The sequence below is a fragment of the Chiloscyllium plagiosum genome, unplaced genomic scaffold (assembly GCF_037043375.1).
Source record: "Chiloscyllium plagiosum isolate Xiang-an unplaced genomic scaffold, Cpla_swu_hap1 HiC_scaffold_10, whole genome shotgun sequence".
Classification (NCBI taxonomy): domain Eukaryota; kingdom Metazoa; phylum Chordata; class Chondrichthyes; order Orectolobiformes; family Hemiscylliidae; genus Chiloscyllium; species Chiloscyllium plagiosum.
Window position 1 is genome coordinate 45,519,840 of NW_028270148.1, and position 21,945 is coordinate 45,541,784.

The 21,945-nt window shown below is 41.1% G+C and overlaps 1 protein-coding gene across 3 annotated transcripts in view; it reads left to right on the plus strand.

Moving 5' to 3' along the window:
- The first annotated feature begins 3,256 nt into the window (after window positions 1-3,256).
- The window catches only part of LOC122552810 (calcium/manganese antiporter SLC30A10-like), a 29,694-nt gene continuing 11,005 nt past the window's right edge, over window positions 3,257-21,945 (plus strand). Inside the window, exons 1-3 of one of the 3 annotated variants that reach the window (XM_043695783.2) lie at window positions 3,257-4,469; window positions 4,816-4,890; window positions 21,097-21,336. In XM_043695783.2, coding sequence (XP_043551718.2) covers window positions 4,028-4,469; window positions 4,816-4,890; window positions 21,097-21,336 — 757 coding nt within the window. In that variant the 5' untranslated portion in view covers window positions 3,257-4,027. The remainder of the gene's footprint in view (window positions 4,470-4,815; window positions 4,891-21,096; window positions 21,337-21,945) is intronic. The other 2 variants (XM_043695784.2, XM_043695785.2) reach the window with 2 other exon arrangements.

Here is a 21,945-nt window from a genome sequence, read left to right on the forward strand (position 1 = left end):
GGCTCAGCCAAGAAACTTTGTTCTTTGTAATTGCATTGTTCTTCCCTGTTGGAACTCGTGTCCTTTGTCAAGCATTCTTTCAAAAAGATCAAGTCAATTATATTCAAAATTAATAACTCATAACACATTGTCCTGACACTACACTTTAGAAAGTACCTCCTCAGCTGTAATGTGTTTTAATAACACATCAGTTAGGAGCATTTGAGCCTGGTCTGCCATTCTTGATAATAGCTGATCATCCATCTCAATGTCATATTCCTGTACTATTCCCATACCCCTTGGTGCTATTTGTAAAAGAAATCTGTCAGTCTTTGAAATTAATATCTGTGTTTCTGTAGTACTCTTGGAGCAAGCATTCCAAAGACTTGCCACCTTCTGACTCTGATGATGATCAGAACCTCAAAGTTCTATGTACATTTTTAACTTTTAAGTCCAGAAGAATGCATGTTTTCTTTAAGAGGGCACTGTAATAAAAAAACTGCAGATTGAATTTCAGTGATGTCTGACAAAGTCCTGTGAGGGGCCAATGGAATCTCACACCTGTTAACTGTTAGGGAAGCTTCAAAGAGAGAGAGATGTAATGGGGGGATAACAAAAGGGCTGACTATCTTGCCCCTCTCAGAAAATTACCACTTGTGGACATTTTTGTATTCTTTTATAGCTTTCCCCTCTCACCCTAAACCCATGTCCCTCATGATTTTATAAACCTCTATAAGGTCACCACTCAGCCTCCAGTGCTCCAGGGAAAAACAGCCCCAGCCTATTCAGCCTCTCCCTACAGCTCAAACCCTCAACCTTGGAAACATCCTTGTAAATCACAAATCAGTAACTGCTGACAATTAGAAAAATTTTGAGTCAGCACAAAGTTCCTTCCAGGAATATATAGAAAAAGACTGTTTGCCCTGGTGTGTGTGTGTTAGTGTACTGACATCCATGTGGAGTACAGGAAGTCCCTGAGTTACAAACGCTCGACTTACAAACGTCCCATACTTACGAACCAACCTCTGAGTTAAAAATCTGAGATACTTACAATGTTTTGTCCTAACGAATGGGTGGACTAATGAAACTGAATGTGTTCCGACTTATGCACAAATTCTGCTTACAAACAGCGGAAAAAATATAACTCGTTCATAACCTGGGAACTTCCCGTACTCTGGATTCAAACACTAGTGTGCTGTGAAGGTCACTGTTGAAGAACCACCCACTAGTCATCCCTGCACTGCAGGTAAAAAGGAATTCTTTCTCTGGTGGAAGCCTGCTGGCTGGTGAGCTGGTTCAGAAGAAAACAGAACAAGAAGAATTCTCTGAGTTTGTGTGCTGCCAGCTAGCCATTGTAAAGAGCAAACTGGACAAAAGGGTTTCAAGTAACTCCAAAATTGACAGTTCAAGTACAACATTCCATTATCACCTCTTCATCCACGTCCATATCAAGAACCATAGTACAGCAAATCAATTTATCCACTGTGCATGTCACTTATTCAAAGAACTCCAATAAATTAGTTCAACATTTTATGCCTTTCACAATTTGATGTTGACTCTGCCTGATTACCTGAATGTTTTTAAAATATTGTCTACAATTAAAATTATTGTCCATAATAATAGATTCTAACATCTTCCCCATGATAGATGTTAAGCACCACTGGCTTCTGGTTTCCTGCTTTCTGTTTCTCCCTTTTTAAATAAATGAATTACTTTTGTTTTTCTTTTAATTTAATGATACCATTCCCCCAAATCAAGAGAATTTTGGAAATTTAATACCATGCATCAACCATGGTTGTCACTTCTCTGAAGATTGAAGGATGAAATTCAGTCCACAGTTCCAGAATACCACTTCCAATGTTGTCTTGAGATTCTATCTCCATTTCCATTTCTTGATTTATTGCTATTTTTGGGGATGTTACTTGTGTCCTCTATAGTGAAGATCAATTATGTATTATTAATACAGGTATTTGATTTAACTTATCTCCCTTCGTGCAAGTTTTTTTTATGGTTGACACTATATTTTAAAGATTTTTACTTAACCGCAGATCTCTTGGAATTTTTTTCCTTGTTGGAATGTGTCTACTCCTTGTATTATGAAATATTCCCTTAAATGTGTGCCACTATATATCTGTTGATTTATTCCTTAACCTAATTGCCAGTTCACTGAGCTAGGCTTCTTACCCACATAACTGCTCTCATTGTATTTAGGTTTAAAATACTAGTTTTGGACGACTTCTCTCTCCCTCAAAGATGTACCCAGGTACAATATTCACCCAGGTAAATAGTGCGGTGAGGAAGGCATATGGCGTACTGGCTTTTATTGGTAGAGGAATTGAGTTCCGGAGTCCTGAGGTCATGATGCAGTTGTATAAGACTCTGGTGCGGCCGCATCTGGAATATTGTGTGCAGTTTTGGTCGCCATACTATAGGAAGGATGTGGAGGCACTGGAACGGGTGCAGAGGAGGTTTACCAGGATGTTGCCTGGTATGGAAGGAAGATCGTATGAGGAAAGACTGAGACACTTGGGGCTGTTTTCATTAGAGAAAAGAAGGTTTAGGGGTGACTTGATTGAGGTGTACAAGATGATTAGGGGGTTAGATAGGGTTGACAGTGCGAACCTTTTCCTGCGTATGGAGTCAGGTATTACAAGGGGGCATAGCTTTAAATTAAGAGGGGGTAGATATAGGACTGAAGTTAGGGGTAGGTTCTTCACTCAGCGAGTCGTAAGTTCATGGAATGCCCTGCCAGTAGCAGTGGTGGACTCTCCCTCTTTATGGGCATTTAAGCAGGCATTGGATAGGTATATGGAGGATAGTGGGTTAGTATAGGTTAGGTGGGCTTGGATTAAGAGGGGGTAGATATAGGACTGAAGTTAGGGGTAGGTTCTTCACTCAGCGAGTCGTAAGTTCATGGAATGCCCTGCCAGTAGCAGTGGTGGACTCTCCCTCTTTATGGGCATTTAAGCAGGCATTGGATAGGTATATGGAGGATAGTGGGTTAGTATAGGTTAGGTGGGCTTGGATCGGCGCAACATCGAGGGCCAAAGGGCCTGTACTGCGCTGTATTCTTCTATGTTCTATGTCTGATGAAAAGCGTTATATATTTTTTAATCAATCTGCTCAGAGGAGTTACTATACACCTCTAGCGTAGGTGAGACTTGAACCCGCCTCTGCTAGTTGAAAAGCGCTAGACAAATGAGGCTTCTTGTCCCGTTCCTGCCTTCACCAAGCGGTCTGCTGACATTAACAGCAGTCTGCTCCTGTGAAAGCGCTCTCTCAGAGATAGGAACAAGTCACCACTGGCTTGATGGTTTTCTCTGTCTTGTTGGTCGCCTGGCCTCTGGATCCGCCTCCAACTGTGGAAAAATAACCCCGCCTGCATGAATTCCGTTTCTTTTTCCAAGGATGCTATCGGACCTGCTACGGCGTTTACTGCGCGTACTTTTCACCATTGGATTAACGCCTCGTTGTATTATTTAATTTAAACATCAACGTTAGCTCTAGCAGTGAGCACATTATACCGACTGTTTTGCAAAGTAAAAGAACGACGTTATTGCATTGACGACATCTGCAACAGCACGGGATATAAAGATTGGGTGAAGTTACTGCAGATGCTGGAATCTATTGAAACGAAAAAAATACTGGATATTACATCGGGTCAGGCAGCATCCACGGAGAGAAAGCAAGCTAACGTTATGAGTCTAGATTGAGATTTCTTACAGCAATTGAAAGTTTAGGGATAAAATACAGCTATAACCGTCGAATATTAAAACAAAAATAAATCCAAAGGATTTGTTTGAAATCCGGTGTCGAGGAGTGGCGCTTGAAATAAGATTTGCACCTGCTTTGAACCGTTTTAAGGAACTGAGACATTGGCTGATCTATTGGGATGAGGGGGTAGGGTGCAGGTTGAAAGCAAGAAAAAAAAACCCTCCTACAGACAAAATCAATAACCGGTAACACTTGACTTGCCGTACGTGAGTGATGTTTGTTTTGGAGAGACGCCACATCTGTGCTATAGCAGCCCACCTTGCAGTCCCCGGCAATGGGTAGATCCCGGTGCAGGAACTGCCGCCTGCTCTTCATGTTGGTGATCACTGCCGGCTTCTTCGTGGTCGAGCTGGTGGTCGGGCACATGGGCAACTCCCTGGCGCTGGTGTCCGACTCCTTCAACATGCTGTCCGACCTGATCTCGCTGGTGATCGGCCTGCTGGCGGCCACCCTCGGCAAGATCACGAGGCACCCCCGCAACACGTACGGCTTCGCCCGGGCCGAGGTGGTGGGCGCGCTGGCCAACGCCGTCTTCCTCACCGCTCTAACCTTCACCATCCTGGTCGAGGCCATCATCCGCCTCATCCGGCCCCAGAGGATCGACGACGTGGAGCTGGTGCTGATGGTGGGCGCCCTCGGGCTGGCGGTGAACATCATCGGGCTCATCCTCTTCCAGGACTGTTGCTTCAAGAAACAAGTGTCCGGCAGCCCCACAGGTGCCTGACGGTTTCTAGTTCAGAAACTAAAACGTGAAGGTCGCCTGGGGCCAAGTGCCTCCCCATTGACCAGGTTGGCCGGTTATACTGGGCTTGGTCAGTTACCCCTGCTTCGTTTTAACTCATTAAAACAAGCTTCCAGTCCAAATTACAGGCGATTGGGAACAACGTGGACTACTCAACGCGCAAACATTTATCACATTTTCTTGTCTGTCATTTTGCAGCAATTTATTTTGTGTAATATTCAGTGCGGTGTATTAGTGTCTTGAGAGCTCGTCAACTTTCACCTAGTTTCCTAAGAAGGTGGCCGATGATCGAATTTTTCTTGTGTGTGTTTTTTTTCCAGGTTACTTGGCAACCGACGCCGGAGAACAAAGAGAAAACAAAGCACCAGCAACTGCATCAGCTTTAAATATTCGAGGTAACACAATAGGCAGGAATGTTAGAGTCGCCCTGAGGTTGTGACTCGATTGTTTAACTCAACGAATTGAAAACGCAGCTTCGGAGGATTAGGAATTAACAGCAATTATATGATTTTTTTCCACATGACCCCCATCCTCTTTTCGGATCCCTGATTTAATATAGATATTCAGATACTGTACCCTGCAAAGATCTTACTGAAATAAAACAAAATCAGCAGGTCTGGCAGCATCTGTGGAGAGAAAGCAGAGTTAACGTTTTGGATCCAGTCACCCTTCTTCAGAACTCAGATTCTTACTGCATTATAAATTGCCTTAGCATTGCAAACATTAAGTCATAGAGTCATACAGCATGGAGTCCACACAGACCATGTTCCCAGACTAAACTAGTCCCACTTGCCTGCACTTGGCCCATATCCTGCCAAGTTGAAAAATGTGATGCTGGAAAAACACAGCAGACCAGGCAGCATCCGAGGAGCAGGAGAATCGACGTTTCGGGCATAAGCCCTTCTTCAGGAATGACTTTCTCCATATCCTGCCAAACCTTTTCTATTCATGAACTGATCCAAATGTCTTTTAAACATTGTGACTGTAACCGCATCCACCACTTTTTCTGCCAGTTCATTCCACACACGGGCCACTGTCTGTATAAAAAAAGTTGCCCATCATGTCCTTCTAAAATTCTTCTCCTTTCACCCTAAAAAAATGCCTCCTAGTTTTGAACTCCCCACCCTAGGGAAAAGACCCCTGCCATTTACATTATCAATATCCTTCATCTTTTCTAGTAGTTTTAAATGTCCAGTATTAAAAACAAAAGCCTCTCATTCAGCACCATTTTGTATAAGGTTGTCATAGTCTTGCCAAACCATATGGCTGCACCCTCATTGCAGAGCGATGATTGATGGTGGTTTGACCTGAGAATCACCACACTTCAGGTGAGGGGGGAGGTTGAGAAGGAGAGCCCTTCGTGGTGACCTCAGCTGGTATAAGAAATGAACCCACCCTGTTGGCATCACTCTCCATTGTAAGCCAACAGTCCAGCTAACTGACCCCACATTTTACACAGCATTTAAAAAGATGCTCATGAATCTCTGTGGCATTGCTCCCAGTAATTGAGTGAATACATTGTTTCATTACAATAGGAGCAATAGAGCTCTGCTGCTTAGCTGCAGTTTTAGTTGGCCACAAAGTTTAATTGTTGCAAATTCTGAGAGCCTAAAGCTTAATTGTCTAACAAACTACTACTATCACCAGCATGGAAAATCTGAAATTAGTTTTCCCACAAAATTCTGCCATGACATGTTATAACATATGCCTAATTTTCATATGTTTTCTCCAGTGCTGTATCTGGTAACGCTGATGCAATCCTCTCAGAAGAATGAAAGCTGATCTTTTGAAACATAAAAGATTCTGAGGGGGCTTGACAGAATAGATGCTGAGAGGATATTTCCTCTTATGGGGGGATCCAGAACTGGAGGAGTTCCAAAAAAAGAGATGAGAAATTTCTTTTTTCAGAAGATTGTAAGTGTTTGGAATTCACTTTCTTGGTGAGCACAGAAGGCAAGGCTGTTGAATATAGTCATGGCTGAATCAGACAGATTTTGATTGAAAGAGAGTTGAGGTTTAGAAACAGAGAATGCTGGAAAACTCAGAAGGTGGAGTTTTCTCTCTGTGGAGAGAAGAATAATGTTAAAGTTTTGAGTCCAAAATTCTTCTTCAGAGTTATTGGAAAAAGAGTCAATCGACCCAAAATGTTAAATGTGTTTCATTTTCTAAAAATGCTGATAAACCTGCTGAGTTTCTCCACCATTCTGTGTTTTTATCTCATACCTCCAGTGTCTGCATAATTTAGCTTTTATTATGAGGAGTAGACAGAACAGCGGACTTAAGGCTGAAGTCAAATCAACCATGAATTAATTGAATGGCAAGGCAGGCTTGCAGGACATAAGAACATAAGAAATAGGAGCAGGAGTAGGCCATTGTGCCTGCTCTGCCATTTCAGTCAGATCATTGCTGATCTTTCTGTGGATTCAACTCCATTTACCCGCCTGCTCACCATAACCTTAAATTACTTCACTGCTCAAAAATCTATCTTACCTTTGCCTTAAAAACATTCAGCGCGGTAGCCTGAACTGCCTCGCTGGGCAGAGAATTCCACAGATTCACAACCCTTTGGGTGAAGAAGTTCCTCCTCAACTCAGTCCTGAATCTGCTCCCCCTTAATTTGAGGCTATGCCCCTCGTTCTAGTTTCACCCACTGGTGGAAACAGTATCCCTACTTCTATCTTATATATTTCCTTCATAATTTCTATGTTTCTATAAGATCCCCCATTGTTCTTTTAAATTCCAATGAATTTAGCCCCAATGTACTCAGTTTCCCCTCATATGCCAATCTTCTCCATTCTGGAATCAACCTATTGAATCTACTAGGCACCTCTGCAGTACCAGTACATCCTTTCTCAAGTAAGTAGACCAAAACTGTACTCAGCACTCCAGGCATGGCCTCACCAGCACCCTATACAGCAGCAGCATAACCTCCCTATTTTTAAACTCCATCCCTGTAGTAATGAAGGACAATATTCCATTTGCCTTCTTAATTACCTGCTGCCCCACAACCATTTTTCTGTGATTCATGCCCAAGGACACCAAATCCCTCTGCATAGCAGCATGTTGCAAATTTTCACCGTTGAAATAATAGTCCATTTTGTTGTTATTTCTATCATAATAGATGACCTCACATTTACCAACATTGCACTCCATCTGCCAGACCCTTGCCCACTCACTTAACCTATCTATATCCCTCTGCAGATTTTGAATGTCCTTTGCACACTTTGCTGTACCACACATTTTAATGTCATCTGTAAACTTTGGCATACTACATTTGATCAAAGTGAGGACTGCTGATGCAGGAGATCAGAGTCAGGAGTGTGGTGCTGGAAAAGCACAGCTGGTCAGGCAGCATCCGCAGAGTAGGAGAATCGACATTTCAAGCATAAGCCCTTCAGGCTTCCTCATGAAGGGCTTATGTCTGAAATATCAATCCTTCTGCTTCTTGGATGCTGTCTGACCTGCTGTGCTTTTCCAGCACCACACTCTCCACATTAAACTTGGTCCCCAACTCTAAATCATCTATGTCAATTGTAAACAATTGTAGTCCCAATACTGATCCCTGAGGCACACTGCTATCCAACCAGAAAAACACCCATTTATCTCCGCACTTTGCTTTCTGTTAATTGACCAATCCTTTATCCATGCTAATACATTACCCAAAATGCCTAGCACCTTTATGTTATACAGCAGCCTTTTGTGTGGCACCTTGTTGAAAGCCTTCTGGAAATCCAGATACACTACTTCCACTGGTTCCCTGTTGTCTACCATGCTCATACTGTTGTCAAAGAATTCCAGTAAATTTGCTAAATTAGACTCAGTGGCCTACTCTTGCTCTCTTTTTTTAACGGTCTTATGGCTGTTTAGTTTGAGAATTAAATGTTAACAAGTTCAGTGAGGAAAACTCTGGTAAATGTTTAGAGGCCAGAAAACTATGTCAACCTAAGGTATTTACAATCCACAGGCTTATTGGATAAATTCAAAGTTTAAAGGTGAGAGTTATGCAATGGAAGTGGGATTACTTAGCTAAAGACTGGATAAGTAATGTCTGCAGTTATTCCAATAAAGGATATAAGTTACTTATGTGGCTTTTTGGAATTAAGGAAAGCTTTGGAACTGAAAGATAGTTTATTTGCATTTTTTTTCTTTATTCATTCACAGTTTGGGGGCACTGCCAGCCAGGCAGCATTTATTGCCCATCCATAATTTACCCAGGGGGCAATTAAGAGTCAACCGCATTGCTGGGAGTCTGGAGTCACATATAGACCAGACCAAGTACGGATGGCAGTTGCCTTCCCTAAAGGACATTTCTACCTGGGAACAGGCCATGTATGTCACATTGCCATAAAGATGGCTGTTGTGCAACAGAATTGTATTTGAATTTACCTTTGCAAGTTAATGTAGTGCACAGCCAGCAGGACAACACTAGTTGATCAGAAACAAAACCAGAAATTGCTGGAAAAACTCAGTAGATCTAGCAGTATCTCCAGAGAGAAATCAGAACTAATGTTTCGGGTCCAGTGACCCTTCCTCAGAACTGAGGACTGGATTGATGTTTGGAAAGTAATTAAAAGGCTGAGCCAGCTATGGGACTTAGTAGTTTGAAGTGCATTAGCAGTTGGGAGATAAAGCCAGACATGGAAATGTGTTGCTGGAAAAGCGCAGCAGGTCAGGCAGCATCTAGGGAACAGGAGAATCGACGTTTCGGGCATTAGCCCTTCTTCAGGAATGCCCGAAACGTCGATTCTCCTGTTCCTAGATGCTGCCTGACCTGCTGCGCTTTTCCAGCAACACATTTCCATCTCTGATCTCCAGCATCTGCAGACCTCACTTTCTCCTCAAAGATAAAGCCAGACCTACACTTAAAGTAGAGTAAATGCAGATCTACCGTCATGATGTAGCCTGTGATAGGTAGCGGCAATTCAGTTTAAGACAAAATTAACTGGAAGATTTATTTTATTGGGGAAGAAATTGAAATAATCCTTTATGAAAGGCAGTTAACTTTGTTGTAGTTGGAGTTCTGGAGATAATCAACTTTGTCGCAATCGCTATTGGAAGCCATGATTTAAGCCACTGCGAAGGAGTCACAAGTATGCCCAGGTTTGAACTGTGGGATGCAGAGTTGTGAAGTTTTAAAGGAATGTTGGAATGTCACTGAGCCCAAGTGAATGGAAGTACTTCCTCAAAATCCTGTACCTTGCCGATTGGTAGAAAATTGAAGAGAAATCAAAGTAAATTCTAGAAAACTGTGATCTCCATTTCGGGCTGTACCCAGGAAAAGTAAATGAGAGTGTGGTGAAGGCAAATTCAATTGAGGCATTCAAGAGAGAATTGGATTATTATCTGAAAAGAAAGAATGTACAGAGCTATGGTGAGAAGTCAGGGGAGTGGCACCAAGTAAAATTGCTCCAATGTGGAGTGGGCTCAGGTATGACAGGCCATTGGTGTGTTTTATATTCTAACGATTTTGTGATTCAGTTTTATAATTTTATTGTGCAGCCAACGAAAGAGTCATAGAGTCACAGAGATGTACAGCATGGAAACAGACCCTTCGGTCCAACCTGTCCATGCTGACCAGATATCCCAAACCAATCTAGTCCCACCTGCCAGCACCCGGCCCATATCCGTCCAAACCCTTCATATTCATATACCCATTCAAATGCCTCTTAAATGTTGCAATTGTACCAGCCTCCACCACATCCTCTGGCAGCTCATTCCACACATGTACCACCATCTGCGTGAAAAAGTTGCCCCTTAGGTTTTTTTTATATCTTTCCCCTTTCACCCTAAACCTATGCTCTCTTGTTCTGGACTCCCCGACCCCAGGGAAAAGACTTTGTCTATTTATCCTATCCATGCCCCTAATGATTTTGTAAACCTCTATAAGGTCACCCCTCAGCCTCCGACGCTCCAAAGAAAACAGCCTCAACCTGTTCAGCCTCTCCCTGTAGCTCAGATCCTCCAACCCTGGCAACATCCTTATAAATCTTTTCTGAACCCTTTCAAGTTTCACAACATCTTTCTGATAGGAAGGAGACCAGAATTGCATGCAATATTCAAACAAGTGGCCTAACCAATGTCCTGTACAGCTGCAACATGACCTCCCAACTTCTGTACTCAACACTCTGACCAACAAACGAAAGCATACCAAATGCCTTCTTCACTATCCTATCTACCTGCGACTCCACTTTCGAGAAGCTATGAACTTGCACTCCAAGGTATCTTGTTCAGCAACACTCCCTCGGACCTTACTATTAAGTGTATAAGTCCTGCTAAGATTTGCTTTCCCAAAATGTAGCACCTTGCATTTATCTGAATTAAACTCCATTTGCCACCTCAGCCCATTGGCCCATCTGGTCCAGATCTTGTTGTAATCTGAGGTAACCCTCTTCGCTGTCCACTACACCTCCAATTTTGGTGTCATCTGCAAACTTACTAACTGTACCTCTTATGCTCGCATCCAAATCATTTATGTAAATGACAAAAAGTAGAGGGCCCAGCACCGATCCTTGTGGCACTCCACTGGTCACAGCCCTCCAGTCTGAAAAACAACCCCCTACCACCACCCTCTGTCTTCTACCTTTGAGCAAATTCTGTATCCAAATGGCTAGTTCTCCCTGTATTCCCCCATGATATCTAAGCTTGCTAATCAGTCTCCCATGGGGAACCTTGTCGAATGCCTTACTGAAATCCATATAGATCACATCTACCACTCTGCCCTCATCAATCTTCTTTGTTACTTCTTTAAAAACCTCAATCAAGTTTGTGAGACATGATTTCCTCAGTCAGTCCTTGCCTTTCCAAATACGTGTACATCCTGTCCCTCAGGATTCCCTCCAACAACTTGCCCACCACTGAGGTCGGGCTCACCGGTCTATAGTTCCCTGGCTTGTCTTCATTGCTCTTCTTAAACAGTGGCACCACGTTTGCCAACCTCCAGTCTTCCGGCACCTCACCTGTGACTATCGATGATACAAATATCTCAGCAAGAGTCCCAGCAATCACTTCTCTAGCTTCCCACAGAGTTCTCGGGTACACTTGATCAGGTCCTGGGGATTTATCCACTTTTAACCATTTCAAGACATCCAGCACTTCCTCCTCTGTAATCTGGACATTTTGCAAGATGTCACCATCTGTTTCCCTACAGTCTGTATCTTCCATATCCTTTTCCACAGTAAATACTGATGCAAAATATTAATTTCGTATCTCCCCCATTTTCTGTGTCTCCACACAAAGGCCGCCTTGCTGATCTTTGAGGGGCCCTATTCTCTCCCTAGTTACCTTTTGTCCTTAATATATTTGTAAAAACCCTTTGGATTCTCCTTAATTCTATTTGCCAAAGCTATCTCATATCCCCGTTTTGCCCTCCTGATTTCCCTCTTAAGTATACTCCTACTTTCTTTGTACTCTTCTAAGGATTCACTCGATCTAGCCTGTCTATACCTGACATATTCTTCCTTCTTTTTCTTAACCAAACCCTCAATTTCTTTAGTCATGCAGCATTCCCTATACCTACCAGCTTTCCCTTACACCCTGACAGTAAGGGTTCTTGTTATCTCATTTCTGAAGGCTTCCCATTTTCCAGCCATCCCTTTACCTGCGAATATCTGTTTCCAATCAGCTTTCGAAAGGTTTTGCCTAATATCATCAAAATTGGCCTTTCTCCAATTTAGAACTTCAACTTTTAGATATGGTCTATCCTTTTCCATCACTATTTTAAAACGAATAGAATTATGGTCGCTGGCCCCAAAGTGCTCCCCCACTGACACCTCAGTCACCTGCCCTGCTTTATTTCCCAAGAGTAGGTCAAGTTTTTCACCTTCTCTAGTAGGTACATCCACATACTGAATCAGATAATTGTCTTGTACACACTTAAGAAATTCTTCTCCATCTAAACCTTTAACACAATGGCAGTCCCAGTCGATGTTTGGAAAGTTAAAATCCCATACTATAACTACCCTATTATTCTTACAGATAGCTGAGTTCTCCTTACAAGTTTGTTTCTCAATTTCCCTCTGACTATTGGGGGGTCTATAATACAATCCCAATAAGATGAACATCCCTTTCTTATTTCTCCGTTCCACCCAAATTACTTCCCTGGATGTATTTCCGGGAATATCCTCCCTCAGCACAGCTGTAATGCTATCCCTTATCAAAAATGCTACTCCCCCTCTTCTTTTGCCTCCCTTTCTATCCTTCCTGTAGCATTTGTATCCCGGAGCATTAACTGCCAGTGCTGCCCATCCCTGAGCCATGTTTCCGTAATTGCTATGATATCTCAATCCCATGTTCCTAACCATGCACTGAGTTCATCTGCCTTCCCTGTTAGGCCCCTTGCATTGTAATAAATGCAGTTTAATTTATTAGTCCTACCTTGTCCCTGCCTGCCCTGACTGTTTGATTCACTTCTGTTCTCAGCTGTACCCGTCTCAGATCGATCTCTTTCCTCACTATCTCCCTGGGTCCCACCCTCCCACCTTACTAGTTTAAATCCTCCCAAGCAGTTCTAGCAAATTTCCCTGCCAGTTTATTAGTCCCCTTCCAATTTAGGTGCAATCCGTCCTTCTTGTACAGGTCACTTCTACCCCAAAAGAGCTTCCAATGATCCAAAAATGTGAATCCTTCTCCCATACACCAGCTCCTCAGCCATGCATTCATCTGCTCTATCCTCCTATTCCTGCCCTCACTAGCTCGTAGCACTGGGAGTAATCCAGATATTACTACCCTTGAGGATCTCCTTTTTAAATTTCTGCCTAACTCTCTGTAAGCTCCCTTCAGAGTCTCAACCTTTTCCCTTCCTATGTCGTTGGTTCCAATGTGGACAATGATCTCCTGCTGGCCCCTCTCCCCCGTGAGAACATTCTGCACCTTCTCTGAGATATCCTTGATCCTGGCACCAGGGAAACAACACACCATTCTGCTTTTTTTCTACTGGCCACAGAAACGTCTGTCTATACCTCTGACTATAGAATCCCCTAACACAATTGATCTCTTGGAAGCCGACATACCCCTCGTTGCATTAGAGCCAGTCTCAATACCAGAAACTTGGCTGTTCGTGCTACGTTTTTCCACGTATGGAGTCAGCTATTACGAGGGGGCATAGCCTTAAATTAAGGGGTGTAGGTATAGGACAGATGTTAGGGGTAGATTCTTTACTCAGCGAGTCGTGAGTTCATGGAATGCCCTGCCAGTAGCAGTGGTGGACTCTCCCTCTTTATGGGCATTTAAACGGGCATTGGATAGGCATATGGAGGATAGTGGGCTAGTGTAGGTTAGGTGGGCTTGGATCGGCGCAACATCGAGGGCCAAAGGGCCTGTACTGCGCTGTATTTTTCTATGTTTCTATGTTCCCCTGAGAATCCATCACCCCCTACATTTTCCAAAACAGTATACCTGTTTGAAATGGGTATATCCACAAAATACTCCTGCCCTAAGTACCGACCTCTCTCACCCTTCCTGGAGTTAACCCATCTAAGTGACTGTATCTGAGACTTTCCCCCCTTCGTATAACTGCTATCCATTGCATACTGTTGCTGTTGCAAATTCCTCATCGCTTCTATCTGTCTCTTCAACTGATCCACTTGATCTGATAAGATTCGCATCCAACAGCATTTATGGCAGATATAATCCGCAGTAACCCTTAAACTCTCTTTAAACTCCCACATCTGACAAGAAGTACATATCACTGCAAAGGCCATTTTTGCTCCTTCACAATCTACAGACCGAGAAAATAACACTGTCTCTACAAACACTGTCCCAGGTTAAATTAATAGCTATGGCTTATATTTTAAGTTTAATCAAGACACTTATCTCCAAAAACATATAATCAAGAAAGATCCACTGTGCTCACTACTGCAGCCTTTCTCTTGGACAGACTTAAAACAACAATTAACTTATCTGATTCTGTGCTGTGAACTTCACCCAACTGTTCCTCCAAGATTAGTTGTGCATTTCTCTCTCTCTCTCCTCTCCCTCTCTCTCTCCCTCCCTCTCTCTCTCTTCTCTCCTCTCCCTCTCCCTCTCTCTCTTCTCTCCTCTCTCTTCTCTCCTCTCCCTCTCCCTCTCTCTCTTCTCTCCTCTCTCTCTCTTCTCTCCTCTTTCTCTCTCTCTTCTCTCCTCTTCTCTCTTCTCTCTTCTCTCTTCTCTCTTCTCTCCTCTCTCCTCTCTCCTCTCTCCTCTCTCCTCTCTCCTCTCTCTCTGTCCTGCACTGTCCTCACCATGTGCGTCCTTTGTCTGCTCTTCTCCCTTTTAAACTGCTGTTGTTTTGACTTTTTTTACCAAAGTTCCAAAACAATGCAACAGCATATAAAACAGTAATTGCTGCTCCTGGAATTCAAGGAAATCACCTCCAACACTTAAAAAACCTCAAAAAAAGGAGCAGCTCTTACAGCCAGAAATTTTTCCCGTTCTCCATTTTGGATTACCCAGAATCCTATTGATAGTATTAACGAATACATTTTATTCATTTTGTAATCAATGAGACTCCATAGATGGTGAATGAATTGAACAGGTATTTGCATCAGACTTATCCCAGTAATTGTGGTAAATCAGCAAATGGAAGGGAGCACTTCAAGAAAATCACAATCACTAGATTGTGTGAATTTACTCGGTAATTGTTAGAGCTACAGGCTGACAAGTCGTTGGTCCTGATGAACTTCACCTTTGGGTTAATGAGATAGATAGTACCTTAGTATAATTTTCTAAAATTCCCTAGATTTGGGAAAAGCTCCTTTAGATTAGAAAATAGCAACTATAACTCTTTTTAATAAAAATGGAAGGCGATAGGAAACAGAAAAATATAGGCCAATTAGCTGAGCATCTTCATAAGAAGATGCTGGATATTATTATGAAAGATGTTATATCAGGGTACTTAGAAAAAAATTAAGGTAATCAGGCGGAGTCAACATAGTTTCCAAAGGGATATCATATTTAATGAACTTATTGGAGTTGTTTGAAGAAATATCATGTGCAGTAGATGAAGGGAAACTGGAAACAGAAAGTGTGCCATAGCGATTCGGTTGTGATTTATATTAGATTAGATTCCCTACAGTATGTAAAGAAAATAATTTTAAAAACTTTTCATAGTTTATATGTTCCATTTTGAGCTATTGAATGTAAATAATGATCAAGCATTTTTTTTTTCTTTGTACTCTGTAAGAATCAAAGAGCTGTTGAGTTAGATGTTGTACAGAAGTCTGTCTGTCAAATTGGAAGTGAACCCCTTACCAAGGAACAACTGTATTTCCATTTCTTACACAAATATTAGCGTATAACTTTGCTTTCACCTGGATTTTGCCTGACGTTTCTGTTTTTGTAAGCATTAAACCTATTGATTGCAAATTTCTGCCCTCTAACCTTACCTGAAGTCATTAGCATCTCACTGAAAAATATTTCTGGAAGCGCTGTTGGGTGTTGAAAACCTCATGCAAGAGACCTGTATTCACATTCAAACATTGACTGTTATTTGGTTAGTTTAACAGAGGGACATCACAACTAAACTTGATTTTGACTGGACCAGATATCCTTGTTCTCCCTCAGGTATCAATAGGTAACAATCAGGAGTTAGAATCCTGGCTAGTTTCTCAGGAGGGCAAGATTAATTATAGCTTCCATACCAACATATCAAATGAAATCAGCTAATTCAGTACAGACCAAGGATTATAACCTTGTTCTTTATTCTTTGTATGCATCAACTACTCACTCGATTTTTAACAATGAATTTTTAAAAATTTAGTGTCAACGAGAAGAATGTTTTAAATTTCAGAGAACAGGAAAGGCCAAAACAATATTGTCTGTTTATCATGATGATCATTATTATTCATTTGTTGCATGACTTTTTCCAATACATCTCACATTATTGTGCTAAGTAAAGGAGAAAATGAAGACTTTTAAAAATTCCCTTCAAAAGTGTTCCGATACTTTAAGATTAAAGTAACATGGTATTCTAATATGTTTGACTTGGGGCAGTCTGAACTGTTAAACAACCCAGCGACACTGTAATCTGTCACTTTTAAAGTGAGCTGTGAACCGCTATGGGGAATGTTCATTTGGCTTCCTTGGTGCACTATCAATTTATTATTGCAGATCAGATAAAAGTGCTTACAATATCCTCAAGTGCCTTCTTCCATGACACTCGTGAGAAAAACAAGTTAGAAGAAAAGCATTTTGATGTCAATGGTAAAAATGAAACAGAAATTATTTGCTGATAATATGGTGAAATGAGGGCAGTTTTTCCCTCAGATGAAAATGTTTGAAAGTTTTTATGAGACTATTATAGATATACTCCCTAACTTTTGCCATGACAGAGAACCTCCGCTCTGTGACAAAAGTGGTTGACAATGTCAGAAATTTTACTTCACCTTCCCCACTCTTGGGGGTAGGTTTGGGCCTGTGACATTTGCTGAGGCAGCTGGTCCTTTAAGTATTCACCCACCTCCACTCAGATTATTTGATTTTGGAATCGTTGGTGTCTGAAAACCAGAGTGTGGAGATCAATTAAGAACAAATCTGTTTTTAGTGCATTTGTTTTGGGTAGCTGTGTATTACTTTGGAGTGGAGAGGTTCCCAGGATATCTTGGGAGTGCTGAACTGTTAGCAATAGTTTACAATTCATAGGTTTTCATTTGTCTTACATAGGTAAGTCTAAGAGTCCTTCAGTACTACATAATAATAACAGGAGTGTTGTCTGTGTTTCTTGGCCACTATTTATCCCTTAACCAACATGACTAAAACAAATTGCTTACTAATTATTCTCATAGTACTTTGTGGAACTGCGTTCTAGAAGCAGTACAGTAAGGGACATTTTAATTTATCAAAGGAATTGCTAATTGCTTTTAAGAATATGTGAAAAAGACTCAAGAGTTAGCATGAAGCATAAAGGGATGATTTGTAGTTTTCTTGGATCATAAGAAATGCTGGTCCATGTCCCCGAGCAATACTTGACCTGGCAACAGTACCAACAAGAAGGAAGTGAAGATGCAAAGACCACATGGCCAAACACAGAAGCCAGATAAAGAAGCTACTGCTGTGAAGGCAGAAGGTGACAGGTACACCAATACAGAAACAAAGAGAAAGCAGACAGAGACCAAAAGAGGAGCATATTGAATTATTGTAAAGAGAATAAGTGAATGTTTCTCAGGAAGCAGTTAGTTTTTCTGAATGGTAGACAGGGAGATGGGAGTTACTGGGGACACTCTCTGAGCTGGTTAAACACATAGATCCAACCTTTTTAAATAACTGTCCCAAGAACCTGGACAGTTGTTTACAAAAGTTGGATCTATGTGTTTTACCAGAAGTGGCCAAACTGTAAACTATTATGTTATCGGTTTATTGGTTGAAAATAAATTTTGGAAAGTAATCTCATTAAAGTTCTTGTGACCTGAGAGAGTGAAAAATTAATAGAAATGTGCTTTGTATCAGACAATTATGAACTGCAAAGGTGAAATCTGTTGTTGGATAGGAGTCCTAGCATACCCTGCGTGATCCAAGAATAACAAATATGGGAAGCAATGGCTTTATGGTATTTATCACTAGATTATTAATTCAGAGACCCAGGTAATGTTCTGAGGACCTGGGTTTGAATTGTGCCATGGCAGATAGTAGGATTTTAATTCAAGAAAAACAAACAATCTGGAATTAAGTGTCTAGTGATGACCGTGATGATTGTCAGGGAAAGACCTGTCTAATTCACTAATGTCCTTTCGGGAAGGAAACTTCTGTCCTTACCTAGTCTGGCCTACACGTGACTCCAGACCCAAAGCGATGTGGTTGGCTCTTAACTAGCCTTGTGGACAAATAGGGATGAACAATGAATGCTGGCATAGCGATCGATGTCCACATTTCATGAATGAAATGAATTTTAAAAAAGCCAATTCTGTGTGGGAGAGTGAGACAGGTCATTATGGCTGTGTAAGATTTAACTTTATTGTATCCATTATTCAAAGTCTTTTTATTTGAAGCATGTTTTTTCTTTAATTCATGTTTAACTTGCTTTGTTCTGATTTGTGCAAAAGTTGCAAAAAGTGAAAGCAGGTCTTGTCAGTTATTTCATAATTTTGTGGGTCCTTTGTAGCTTTGGTTATTTAGTTTTCCCAAGGGGATGTAACTAGGATTTCCGGTGTGCAAATTATTAGCAATAACTACACATCAAAATTACTTAGTGGGCTATAAAACAGTTTTTGATTTCTTCAACTTATGAAGGAATTAAATAAATACAAATTATTTCTTTTAATAGAATAATAATGTCTCCCATTGCAATATTTCCACTTCATGATGTTTTATTGCATTAGTGATACTAATATTAAAAGAGTTCTACAAGTTGGAAACAGAAAAACAATGATGATGCCAGGTATAAAAGAGCAAGAGACTGTTGAACTTTTTAAACTGTATTGTCAGGGAAAAGTGGTTGAAGAAAAGTTCTCAGTGAGGTATATAAAATATTTAATATCATTGTAAAATAGGTCTGTAATATTATTTCAGGGCAATAGGATCAGAGAATATGATTATAAATCAAAGAAAGATAACTTTTAAAACTTACTTTTAAGGAACTTTACTCAAAAGATGAATAATCCAGCAAATGTAATATTGGATAGATTGGAAATTCAGGGTATGCTGGATTGCAAGAGGAAATTTGCAGGGATGGAGTGAATCATTGAATAACTCATAGGAGACTTAAGTCTTTGCAGTGCATCTATCAATGATTTTAACCCAGCCAATGCATTAGCAAATAATTTCCTCATTTCCCGATCAGTTAGATTCAACAAGCAAGGTGATTGTCTGCATGATGTGGTATCACCTGTAGATATTGAAATATCAAACATATGAGTTGAAGGAATTGGGAACAAATTGGAAGGAAATGGGAGATCAGAATCCAGTCCAAATCTGATGATAACAATGGCCTTGATTCAGTGATACCTCTCTGGATGTGCCATTGGGAGCTGCGAGAACCTGGAAGGAAATATTATTCCCAAGTGATGAGGTAAAGCTGACTGCAATACCAAGTAGATGGGGTTAAAGGCAGCAGGAAATGATGCCACTGTCATGGATACAATGCAGGAAGGCATTCAATGATAGCCATTTGGCCGTGGAACTTAACTATTGTTTCTATGAAGTGTCATCAACTACACTTGAAATGGGTATCCCTTGTCTCTAATTAGCCGGCAGTTACTCTGCTGGTGGGGACGTTGCTGCAGGTCAGGATTATCACAACAGCTGCCTGGAAGTCCAACACCCATCTGCATTAAGATTCTTTTGTGGTTGCACACCAGCTACAACTGATGGAATGGAAACCCTTGTGTTTGATGAACACTCCTAGGCAATATATGGGTGCTCCCATCGCTAATTGTGTATATGCTAATATCTCGCATTTGTGGGGAGCCATTCAGATCTCAAACAGCAATAGTGTCATCACTGGCAAACAAGCCTGAAGCTAGCTGTCTTGAGTAATTGTACTCTGCTGACTGTGAGATCCTGTATATCTCTCCATTTGAGCCCTGGAAGGATCTAAAGGTAAACAAAGGTTGAGGGATGTGTTGATTTTGACAGCCAGTGGGTGGCCACCTGATCCACTGGACAACACAGGCTCCATTGTTTACCATCACCTGACAGGGTACCCTCAGCCTCCTCAAAGATTATAGCATTATTTCAACATGAAAAGAAAGCTTATTCTCTCCTCTCAGTCTGTTTGGAAATGGTCTGCTCTCCAGAGAGCTGCACCTGTCTACTAGTCCACTCTGACTTGTGGGCCTGTAGGTCGGGGAGCAGCAGTTGTTTTTGGTGCAGCTCCTGCTGCTCATGATGTTTCTGCTGGTGCTCATCTTGGTCTTCATTTGCATTCTATACAATGCGGCTTCAGCAGAAAGCTTTTGAATATTCTCGATTGGAGTTCCAAAATGCAGATCAGACCTCCAAGTGTAAATGGTACCTGCAAAATGCTGTCTCAGCACAAATACTGTATACAAACCTCTTCCATGCAAGCAGTAGAAGAACCCTGAGTGTTAAGTATGTATTGGCATATTTTCCTAACACGGCTTCAGCCCCTTCAATTACTGCTCTCGTGCTGCTTTCTCTAGCAAGTTCTAAAAAAGCCCACATACCTGAGTTAAAGTCCAGCATCCACATAAATATTGTTGCAACTGAGAAGTTAACGTAATGAAATTAACATCCCGTCTCCCTGAAGGAACCTGTTTGGACACTGCCCAGAACTGCAGTAAACTGTGAAAGACAAAGGTTTGGAGCAGGCATCTAAGGTTGGCTCCTGCTTTGAATGAAATATCTGCTTCCCCCTGACCCTGTACCTGAACCCAAAGCTATATGCTCACCCGCATTAAAATTCCATTTTCTGTCTGAATTAAACATGGGATTGGATGGTAGATCGGCTGATGCAGTGTACTGGAGGAACATGCTTCACTGAGTTCAGCAAGTCTTTCCTAACCTGTTACATTTTCAGTGCAGCACTAGAGTGAATCCATGCCAGATCACAATTACATTACATATAAAAGGGTGGAATCAGTTTAGACGATCATCGATCAATGGCTAATGTTATACACTGATTTTCTTGTATATTATAATAATTAAATCTCTCATAAATACCTCTGTCCTAGGTGTTTTTCTACATGTCATGGGCGATGCATTAGGATCTGTGGTGGTGGTCGTCGCTGCTACTATATTCTATATACTTCCACTTAATGAAGATGAATTCTGTAACTGGAAATGCTATGTAGATCCAAGTATGACAATCATTATGGTTATAATAGTTCTATTATCTGCTTTCCCACTCATAAAAGAAACAGCAGTTATCCTGCTCCAGATGTTACCCAGAGGGATCAAACTGCATGAATTTGGTAAGTGAATCTATTTACTGTGTAAGCTTAATTAACGTTTGTTATGGCTTGGAGGTTTTGTTAAGATCGGCAAAGCATATCCCAAGCATAAGGAAAAATTACTCTTTTTGTGCCCCGGGTTTAATACTTCATGCCATATTTAGTCAGCTTCAAGTTGCCTGACGTTAAACTAACTGAAAAAAACATTGAAGAAATATTCTGAGTAACATTCAGTTGACTGTTTGATACCTGTCTCACCAGAGATGACGAAGTGAACAGGAACATAAAGTAATATGTTTAATACAGTCTTATTTTCTGAATTAAATATCTACATTACAGTAATCACCTCAAATTCCACAGTAACTTTGTTTCAAAATTGCAAGGATACATCCTTAGCTGTATTTATAATTTTACATCTTCCAGTTCAGCAGTTGCTTTAATGGACTACATTATATCTCGTGTTTTGTGGCATACGTAACAACATAATTAATTAGAGTTATGCTGTCTCAATTTAAGTCCAAATGCTTAATGCACCGATAAGGTGAATTTGTTTGGATTCAATGCAAAGAAAAGTGGTCATTTGTTCATTTTCGTACAAAAACAAGATTTCACCTTTGTTCAAGAGTTCAA